Here is an 11,588-nt window from a genome sequence, read left to right on the forward strand (position 1 = left end):
GAAAATAAATTATCTGTTCACCAGAAAATGTCTATTTATCTTTCTATCAAGTTGGCAAACGAAAGGAAATAATTCAGGATCCCACTTTATCCAAAACTCTTTATTTGCTGTAAACTGACTTGGACAGTAGTGACCTGGTCGGATAGTTAGAACTTAATACTGATGAGGAGGCCTGTATGGGAACCCTTGGTGGTTATGGCTCACTTCCCTGATTAAATAAATCCCTGTCATTTAAATTAAGTGAAAATGAGCCAGGGGAAAGGCTGGGAACTGACAGGAAGAGGTAGGTAGTATGTGGGGAAAGTGCCTGTGCTGAACCTGAAAAGTGGAGATACTGTATCAATCAGAGAACCCTAAATCAGAGAAGACTGATAATCTTAGGACTGCATCTGGCAAGCAGTCTACACTGCTTTCGGCCCACATGGTTGACCACAACTGCTGTAGACTAGGTGGGGTAAAAAAGTTCATTTTTCAAATTTCATCTTGTGAAAAATAAAGCATGGATATCAGTTTGAAGCTGCTGTTCTTCTCCAAAGTGGTAATTTACTTTTTAATCAATAGCTTGATAAGTCAGCAATTAACACAATATGAGAGCACATATGTTTTATTCTTGTTCTTTTAACTGATTTTAATGTTTATTCTGTATGCTGGATTACAGGGGTGTGAGTGGCTTTCTTAGAAGAAATGTGCAATGTAATATCAATGGACTGTTCAATTTGTGCCTTTTGTGAACTATTTATATAGTCATTTCCAAATGCAAAAAAAGAACTTAAAAAGAAGGAAGCATCCTGCCTTTTGAAATCTGAGAAGAGCTAAAAAATAAAAAAACTCAACCCCATAACCCAAGGAACTGTGGTCACCATGAGCACAAAAATACCTGAAACTATTTATTTTCATATTTGGCTTGTTGCACTGAAGAAACCATGTCTAATGGCCTTCACTGTAGTAGGAGTTAAAAAAAGAAGATATTTTACATAATAGCTTGCATGTGTGAGTTCCCTCTGGCAGGAGTGTCATAATTGGAGTATCGTCTCTCTAGGAGAAGAGACTATCTGTCTTTCAGATGCACTAAATGTCTTGGCTTCCATGGCTAAACAGAGGACATCATGGTTCTGTTCAAAGATAAACATCTTTCTTTCTCAGTTATTCATCTTTCTTCCCTTCCTGCTAACTTGGCAGAGCTGTAGAAGGAGAAGCAGGGAGCAGCCGAGTGCAAACAATTTTCTTCCTTCCTTGCTCGACAAAGCCTGGAGAGGGTTCCTGGCTTCCTGACATGATCAACTTTCTTTTCACTCAGCCTGGGACACTAGTTAAAAAATAATAATAATAACAATAAAAGGAGCCACTTGAGTAGTTTTTACTTCCTCTCTTACTAATAAAGCAGCTAATTCAACTAAGTCCCACTTTCCTTTGAGATCAATGTTGTTCCACCCTAGAGATTTGAGGATATAGACTATTATTTCCCTAAGCTGTCATTATGAACATTGTTTGTTTTGGTTTTTAACTATTTTTTTTCCTTTTTATGAAAACGCCACACAGAAAATGGTACGAACAGGCCAATATAATATCCCTGTAGGTCCGTAACCAGCACTCAGAATATATTGATTTTAGGAGTTTATGATTGGGAGATAGGGGTGATTTAAAGAGGTGTGCTGCCAATGTCTTAAAACAGTAAAAAATGCATTTTACTATATAATTTAGTTCAGAGGTGTATATATTTCACCTGAGAAAGTGCAAAACATCTATTTTTCTTAGATTTTACATATAATTATTCAATTTAGTGCTTTCTCTTAATACAGGAACTACTGAATTTAAATACATGCGCTTATGTTTAAGATTTTAAGTATATAGTAATTACACTCAAATGCATAGTGTAAGTAACTTCTACTTTAAACTTAACTTTTCAGCTTACTGTATATAATATTGAGTTTAATGAATACTGGAAGTCCTAGGAAAACTGACTAATTCACATATCCATCACACATTGACTAACTGTAGGATGATACACTGTATAAAATAAAAGATCATTGTCATGGTTAGACAGGTTTTTGTCTCACCATGTTCTTTGTGGCTTGTTCTGGGTCAGTGCAATATTTCCGCAGTCTATAGTATATCAAGTAGATAACCAATAGCATGTGTAAATGTGCAACAGTGAGCCACTGGAGTGTATTAAACTTGACTTGGTAATAACATTCCTAAGCGTTGCTTTTTCTGTGTGTAGACTGTTACATTGACCAGTTACAGATTTGATATATCTCCTCTGCATAGCTGCTGAGTGTCTTCAGAGCTTTTAATATATGGCAAATAAAATCAGCAAAGGTCACTTACTGGGCTGAAGGAATGTACTTCAGCTGTATGCTTTGTGCTTTTCTGTGTGAGGTTCTGTAACCACGCTGCCTCTTCCTTCTTGTCCTGTCAGCAGGCAGTATTTTAGCTATGATATATAATACATCCCACCCTTCCAAAGAACCAGGCCTCCCTGTATCACAGTGTTCCAGGTTATTCTTGGACTTCACCAGCACAACCTGCAGCTACAGACTTGGCATAGCTGTGGGCAGCAAAGACGAGCCACCCACAGTTGAGGCCAGTGTCAGAGAACCAGGACATGTCTATGACAAGTCTTCAGATTCAAAGACCTCCTCTGAATGCCTTTAAGGGTGCATTGCAGGGTTCCCAAAATATGTATAGTGATATACATCACTTTTACTACACCTGTTGTGAAGTACTGTGTCTGCAGTTTTTCTTTCATTGGTCACATTTGGACCTTTTTTTAAACTTCCACAGTGTTCACACGGACTTCTAACATCAGCTTGTTTTCCACATAGTATATTGTCTTTGTTTTTAAGAAAATAAAAAAGCAACTTTTATTCGACTTTATACGCCAAATGGCCTTCTCTTATACTGTAGCTCTATTATGAAGAGTATGCGGTCATCAACCTGACAATAAAAGGACAGGTTCAGAAAATTGTGCTTTGTGTTATGGTTTACAATACTAGTAGAGCCATTTATTTAGTAGAGAAAGACACAAAACAAAAATTACTGCATTTTTAATGTAAGTATTACAAATTGTGCTTTAACTACTTTAATCTACAAAAAAGTAGATTTCTAATTCGACTTTTTAACCCTTTTGTAATTCTGTGTAATTGTGAACGTAAAACAATGTACTACAGAGACCCTGTATCTCCAGGGATGGTTTTGTGAATATTCTTATAATACTCCCTCAGATTCAACCACTTTAAAGTACTGTCTTTATCAACAGATGTGTGATGTATTTTTGAAGAATGTATTGCTAGATACTTTTCACTTCCTTAGAGGAAGGGAGAAACATATGTGAATAATTTGTTGTTGTGTTTTTTTCTTTTCCAGTCTCAAAGTATAAATAGTTAATTCTGTGAAGAAAATAAAAGGCTTCTTTTAAATCCTTTCCAGTCCCAGAACTGTTAATGTGACTAGAGTCTAAATTAAAACACATTCTGAGCAGGAAGGAACTGTTCCCTGAGATATTACTCTATTACTTCCCTTCTGACATCCGCATATTATAAACTTATCAAGGCAAATTTGGACTGCAACCGATTTCCAATTAAAGAGTCTGTCTTTTCGTTTGTGTCTTGCATCTAATAGGAAACTACTCAGCTCTTCGAAAGTGTTTATGTTGTGTGCTCAAGTGGATTTCCTTTCAATCCTGAGTGGGTTAGATTGAAGATAAATGGTGCTTCTGGGCTTCCTAAAATTAAACTTACAGTAGTTTTGAAACACCAAGGGTAATATTTTTTCATTTGTCTTACCACCTTTATCAAACATTTATTTTTAATTTATTGGTTATCTACTGTAGTTTGCCTTCTAAAGAGCCTGAAATTCGTACAGCCTTGTTTACCAGTATTTAAATTCCTTGCTGCAAATCTGACTGTTGGCAAAGAAGCAGATAATTTTCTGACTACCTGTCATTTTAATGCAACTGGGCGCCAAACATTTGACTTCAGCTAATTGATGTGGCGACAGAATGCTCAGCATTATCATAAATAAACTTTTTCTACATGTGAGGCCAGAAGGGCTTGTTTTTCTTGGTTCTTAAATGTATATTTAGGTATTTATAGCACACAGATCTGTTTAAGATGCATGAAAAAACTGAAGATGTGTTCAAACATCTACAGTTTATTTTTCACGTTTGGATTTAATAAATTATGCAAGGCTAACCTAATTGATTTATCACTTTCTTTAGTACAGCTATAGTTTATTTTGTTGAAGTACAATTAATTTTACTGTATCTACCCTGCGATGCATTTTTTCCCAGCTTGGTGGCCTCTATGAAAAAATTGTATGTCATTTTCAACACGGGTACGATACAGTCAAATCGCATTAATGATTCTCTTTTATTAAATTATGACTAATTATCATTAGATCCCATTACTGAAGTGATAGTATTCCTCCATGTGTATATAGAAGAAGAGAGAAGAGCATGGTTTAAGTCACAGACTGAAATGAAAATTAGATCAGATAAGATGTGGTCATATACTATACTAGTGGTGGTCATGTATTGTTGTGTGTGACCACCTCAATCATTCATATTATGGTTTCAATTAAAGTATTAAGGAGATCCCTGTCATTGTAGGAGTAGGCAGCAAAAACCTAACAACCTCAGGGAAGGAGACTTACTGTAGATTGAGGAATTATTTAGGTGCAAAGAAGTAATACATATACTGTAAGCACTCATTTACCCATTAGAGAGTTTTGACCACATGTATCTAACTAAAACATTTAATATGATTCTGGACATGACTGTCATACTGACCAGAAGTTCTACCCTCAAGGACCACAGAGAGCAATTTAAAATGTCTTCAGGGATTAGTTTTAATACAAAAATGAGGTTTCCATGAGCTCTGTGAAAAAGTACAATGCAGGCCTTTAGATAACGTTAACTGTAATGTGCAACACCTAATTATATCTTCAGTTAGAGAAAAAAAAATGTTGAGATCCAAGAATGACATTTGGTATATTTGTATTATTTTTTCTTTGCAGGCTATTAGAAATATCAATGGTTTTCCATTAATTTTAGAGGAGTGGATATACTGTACAGTACGTATGAAAAATAATAGAATTAAATTAATAAGGCACATGGAAGCATTTATTTTTAAACCTTTTTCAAAAATTTATTTTTTGTTTTTATTTTTCAGTATAAGATGTGCATATGCAGCATAAATATTGATTTTTTTTTTAAATCTCAGATAATGTGAGTTAGAAACAGTAGCTGTAAAGAAAAAGGAGACAAGTCTTGATGGTTGAAATTAGGGAATCTTTTGTATTTTATAGGTTCCAGGTTAGCTGGAATGGAATGAAAGTCAACGTTATATCCTGTCTCTCCCTCTCTTTCTTTTTCCGACTTGCCCAGCCAGTGAGTGTTCCAGGGCTGTATCTTGTTTAAAGGGCTGGGTTTCTTTCTCTGTTCTTAAATAAATCCTTCCACTGTCTGGGTCTGGTCTCTGAGCTAGATTTATATTTTCAATGTTAGAGAATCTGGAGATGGGGGAGGGGTAATACAAAGAAATGAAAAAAGCAACAAAACAAATTATTTCACATTGCAAATTAGCCAACAATGGAACATCTGGTTCAGTTTTAGATGTTTTTTTAAGTAGGAAGTAAAAGAACAAAAACAACATCAACAAAAAACACTTAGGAAATAAGTGAAATAAATGAAAGTCACATTCAAAGTGTATCACACTGAACAGACTGGATACCCCTGTTGTACTCTGTCACTGTGTAAAACAATGCATGCTGTATACAATTTCAGAGCCTGGCCCAGAGTTCACAATTATTAGCTTAACCTCATATTTTTATGGAGTTTTGTGTAGAAACTGCATACTGAACTTATAATGTATTTTATTTTAAATTATATAGTGTAGAATAGATCATTGCTCATATCATAACTACTAAATTACCATAGATACTCCAAAACTATGAGGGCCAGAGAAAGTAAAGTATTTAAAAGAGCCAATAGAGGAAAAGGTCTAGCTTCTTTCTGGTGAACGAGTGCCAGTAGTTACTTATTACTGCATATTCATATAGAATTTATAAAAAATTTAGAAAATAAGCCACTGTCGGGTTGTGAAGAATGTTTGTTTCTTCTGCCTTAAAGGTTTAAACATCGATGACAGCAGTCATACGGTACATGCATCTCTTGATGATTGCAGTGATGTGACGCAGCCCCAAATATGACAAATATGCCAGTGCAAGCAGAAAAAATTGCAATTTGTTTCCAAGTAGCACAGCAGTTATGAGGGTCTGTTTATATTTTAGACACTCCGCTTTCTTCTCAGTAAAATCTCTAAAGACTTTTAAGAGCTAATTTCAGTGCAGTTCGTCACTGTGTGGTCTTGGGTTTTTTGGTAGTATCTCTGAATATACAGTACACATACTACTAAGAGTTACAGGTGGTGCTGTGGAACTTCAAAGAGGAGAGTTTGAACCTCAGGGCTGTTCCATGGGAAATGTACTTTATATGGGAAATACTCATTAGTGGCTTCACGGTTGTGTTCCTACTATCTAGCTTGAATCTGAATAGGTCCATCTGTTTATGGATAAAAAAAAGAAGCTCATTGACATGTTTGTGTACTGATGAGAACTTACAATATCAATTTCTTATTATAAAGCTATACCTTGTTTTTTGGAAGAATCAAATGTTGTTATTTAAATGTGCGTTCACTATTTCATTTGTGTTGAGTTTTTATCGTGCATATCCTTATAGTGCAAAGGAACAAGTAATAGGTTTATTCCATGCTGAAAAAAAGAAGAAAGAGAACACAAACGTTGTGTTCTCTTTCTTCTTTTTTTCAGCATGGAATAAACCTATTACTTGTTCCTTTGCAGCCTACGCATGCTGACGCAGCTACCCACCTGAACTATATCCTTATAGTGTCATGTCAGTTATTATTCCTTGTCAGTATTAAGATTAATAGTTTCTGCAGATAGACTGAAAAATGTATGAGAGGAAAAGAAACACAGTGTTTTGGCTGTGAAACCTTTACTTGTTCCTTTACAGCCTATGCATGCTAACGCAGCTACCTACTTAATGAAATATGATCTTAGAGAAGATGAAAAGCTTTGATTTAATTATTGTTTTGTTCTTGCTATTATCATTAAGTTAATATATTAACTATTTTATCATGCGTGATCAGTCACAGTCCATACATAAACTATAAGATGGGGAACCTGTGATTTATTTATTTTATTATTATATTTATTATTGGATTGTAAAATAATCCATAGAATGGCATGTGCTCAACAGCCCTGTTTGAAATAGTGGTTTGCAACTTTGAAAAGTGATATTACTACTTTAGAAGCAATGGCCATTAAAAGTGACCTCTTGAGTGTACAGATTCTAGCAGATAGCAGTACCCCCCACCCTCTTCCTTCTTCCTCAAATAAACAATGCAGCTAATTAAAGTATTGAAACGCCATATATCCAAGTGTCTACTGTTTTCCTTAAATAGTAATGCAAACCACTTGTTAACCACATTGAAGAGATTTTTAATAGACAAAGTGGTTGCTTATAACTCTACCACCAGAAATGTTCAGATTAAACAAAAATATTACATTCCAGCCAGTGTTGTCTACAAAACCGGAAAAATGGCCTGCCTCTGTGGAGCAGAAGTGATAATTCATTGCAGATTTTCCTCCCTCTCTCCCCCTCCCACCTCTTCTCTTTGACAGAGTGTCTACCGCAGAAGCGGGATGACATTCCTAGCCTGCTGATTGGGAGTTGCAGGAGCAAGGAAGGAGTGCCATTTTCTGGAGGTGACTGTTTCCCTGCGCAGAAAGGCATCTGTTCATATCCTCGCACCATATCGACGTGCCAGTCCCAGAATTTTTTTATTGTGAGCAGTTCTACAGCCCCCATGCTTTTTTCTGTTTCTTCATCCCTTGTTTACTAGCCTGGCTAATTAACATCAGGATGTTTTTGGATCTTCTGTAGGTGGACAAGAATGCAGATTGCATGCTTTTTAAATCCGATCTAACTTTTTCTATGGTTGGCAAGTGTTTGCTTAAGTTAGAAGGACTATTTAGAAATGGGTTTGGATGACAGGTTTTGTTTTCAGATGGATTTTTATTTTGTAGATTCATTAAAAAAGTGGTCTTTGTTTCATTTGCTTGTCAACGCTTTTTCCTAATAAACATCTATGCATTCCACAAATACTGCTGCTCTTTAGTGAGGTGGTTTTTGAGTTGCTATTCCTAGTCTGATTTTTACTTATTACAGCAGGAGAAAATTTTGCCTTTTAGACTGAGTGATGCTTTTTAATCTGCTTAGACTTCAACTATTTATTGAACAGTGTAAAAGGAATAGCAACAGGTGACATTAAGGATTCTTATACCAGTCATAATGCAAATAAGAACTTTTCAAAGAAACTAGACTGAGAATCCTTACAAAACTATAAAAGGTTTTTATATTTTCAAAAGTAAAAGGCCACCTAGGTCTCAGATAGAATTCCACAAAGAAACATTTGTAACTAATGAGAAAATGTAGTGCATGTGGTAATCAGTTAACTAATTGAGAGCAAATATAAAAGACGTTTAATAAAATTAAAGTCCATTAAAGTTCTTATTCATATTATTTGATAAGCCCATGCAAAACCATTATATCCTTTGACAATGGGGGGTGCTAGCATGCAATTCTGGTGATACATGTGCATTACTATTGTTTAAAACTGCAAATTGCACCAAATGTATATCAAACACACAGGAAAATGGTCAGAACAGTTTAGAAATGCCCATTTATTGTTAAGATCTGAACTGCCCCTGAAGGTCCAACCAGAATTCAGGTAGGTACAGTATATATCATGAAAATACATTTTCATGTCTGAATGTGAGAATGAGAGCTGAATATGTGCTTAATGTGGTTACTGGTTCATTCATCTAATAACAATAACAACATACATATCACTACAAAACGTTCTGGGTGGAAAATGAATAAGACAGCTCTCCCAAAAAATGGATAGTTTTACAACCTGGTCTCACCCACATTGCACATGTCTGGGACATGTTTTGGAAAATATGCTTCCTCCTAGAACCATTTCAAAACTGGTTACTACCCTGAAAGAAAACCTGAGAAGAATTACAGTACATTTTATCTCTACAGTGGGGTGCAGCACAATAAATAAATTAATAATAATTAATAATTACACTGTATCTTTTTGTGTTTGTGTAAAATGTGATTGCTCTGGGGTTCTCGGTATAACAGAGGTACAGAATTTGTTGTACCATCAGCGTTAGGGAATACTGTAGATGTGCATCTATGATGCTTGAAAAATTAGCAACAGTTTTAAAAAATGAAAAAAAAATGTACTTATACTGTATGTATTTATGTATTATCCATTTAGCAAAAACATGTTATACTATTGCTGAATATAGAAATAATTGTATTGTTAAGAAATGTCTTTGTTAATTGTTTTGCCAACCTGTGACTAAGCTCCAGGTAATCCACAGGAACTCTGAAATTTCAGTAAAGCTGTGTAAACCCATTTCTACACAATAATGAATTGTGTTACTGGTTTATTGCTGACCAACACTACAAAGTTTCACTCGTATTTACTTACATTTACATTGCTAAACTCCAGACACTATGGTGGTTCCTGCCAAGGTTACTTGTACAATATGACTGTCAGGTATTTTCTTTATTCTTAACAAACCAACATAGAAATCACCATAGAATTTATTTGAATAATTTTTAACTTATTTGCCAAGTATTCATCAAAACAAAAATTCATTTGCACTGAGGTTTTCAATTAATAACTTTTGAGCATTAAGCTAATTTCCTTATTTAAGGCTTACCTTTTCTTTTAAGAAAAAACATTGAAATCGATGAATGTGGTGCTTTGCCATTGAGGTATTTTAAAAACACACTGAGCAATTATCAGAATTTAAAGCTGTGACATATGAAAAGTGACTAAATGAATAGGAATGAAAAAGGACTAAATACCAAACAAAATGGACAAAGAAGTACGTAATGAATTATTATTTAAAATAATTTTTGTATATATTTTGTACACCATCTCATGCTAATTGTCATTTGGATACTGTATGCTGCCAGTGACACATTGTACATAGTCTATATTATTATTTTCTATAGTATATATCATAGTATTATTTTACAGTAGGAAAGAGCAGCAGTTTAGTGCTTAAGGCAAAATGACTGTATTATGAAGCACTAATCTCATAAGAGTGACATCTTTAGACCTTCCACAGGGTAACAGCACAACACTAACAAAAAGCATCGTTGAAAAGAAACACATGCATTGATTATCTTTAAATGGGAGTTGCTGCTCTCTTGGTTTCCCTGACTTTGAACAATGGTGCGTCTTCAGCCAGGATTTTACAAAAAGACCAGAACTCTCTGGAGTGAGAAATTTAATTTCCACAAAGACTAGTGGAGCCAGACTTTGTATTTAAATTTGGTTGCATGACTTATTGTCAGTGTTATTTAGCTGAGAAGCCATGTTTGTGTTACGCATAAGTAACAAGGTAAGTTTTGCTTGTAACTGTAAGTTGACAGAGACTTTTTTAGCCTGTCTTCACCTAGTTCCAGACATTAAATTCCTTAATATCAGCTTAGGTTTTCCAGGCAGTTTTTGCCTTCCCCTCTGGCATATTTTGGTTGGAAATACAGTATGTATCCAGTGGTTTCAACAGTTGTAAAGTTGTGAAACCTGCAGGCATTTATATTGTCAATTATTGCTCGGTAGAATTGTCATCTGTTGATCTGTTCTCTGGTGTTGTTTAAAGTAACTATCAAATCCAAGTCAATCTAATTTGTACCATTCAACCTTTTTGTGGGTCATTCTTTATACATTCAATACTTCTGTCATCTGTAGAAGGGCTCAATGTGGAAGAATGTGTTCCAATTCCAAAGTTAGAAGGAAAGACTTACAAAGAACATCTTTCATGTAGCCAAATCTACAGAAAAAGTTTTCTGTACTCTCCACTGTACTTTTCAATTGGTGTCCAGAACACAATCAATTTTGACTAACACTTTTTAAATGCAGGTCTAATCCTGAAAAATCTATTCTGTCATCTTTCTCCATATTAAAGCAGCTATATAATCACAGCTAAATTCTGAAAGTTTGTCTCATATGGAAAACATTTTAATTTTGCATTCTTTCAGGACTGTTGGTACAGAGCACAGAGTTCAAAAATACAGCCTATTACAAGGAAAGCTATCTACTGCTTTTAACACTAAGAAACTTCTTTTTAGTTGAGGATTCAAACCATTTTCTTTATAAATTATTACCAAAATCTTTTTTGTGGGAATACTAATTATTTCAAATTTTCATCATCCAAACCTTGCTGAACGGAAATGTATTTCAGAACATTGCAGTTGTCTTGTGTAAGAAAGACGTTTATTCCAAAGTGATATTTGGAAGCGCATTTTTTCCATGAGGCTGTCATTGTGGACTGACGTTTGACAGGCATCAGTCTTTGTGCTCGTACATTTTATCAAGCAGTTTTCAGCATTAGAGGGGCTTAATGTACTACTTAAGCAATCCTCTAACATCAAGCTCCTTTTTTTGTAGTTCTTCTTTTTTTGCACATACAGTATA

At 34.9% G+C, this 11,588-nt stretch overlaps 1 protein-coding gene across 6 annotated transcripts in view; it reads left to right on the forward strand.

The window, feature by feature from the left end:
• The window catches only part of supt3h (SPT3 homolog, SAGA and STAGA complex component), a 230,806-nt gene extending 222,621 nt beyond the window's left edge, over window positions 1-8,185 (forward strand). For 5 of the 6 annotated variants that reach the window (XM_088624993.1, XM_088624991.1, XM_088624992.1 and 2 more), the window contains one exon: window positions 7,662-8,185. In XM_088624993.1, coding sequence (XP_088481119.1) covers window positions 7,662-7,925 — 264 coding nt within the window. In that variant the 3' untranslated portion in view covers window positions 7,926-8,185. The remainder of the gene's footprint in view (window positions 1-7,661) is intronic. The other variant, XM_088624996.1, reaches the window with a different exon arrangement.
• Window positions 8,186-11,588: the final 3,403 nt, after the last annotated feature.

The sequence above is a fragment of the Lepisosteus platostomus genome, chromosome 3 (assembly GCF_059453375.1).
Source record: "Lepisosteus platostomus isolate fLepPlt1 chromosome 3, fLepPlt1.hap1, whole genome shotgun sequence".
NCBI lineage: Eukaryota > Metazoa > Chordata > Actinopteri > Semionotiformes > Lepisosteidae > Lepisosteus > Lepisosteus platostomus.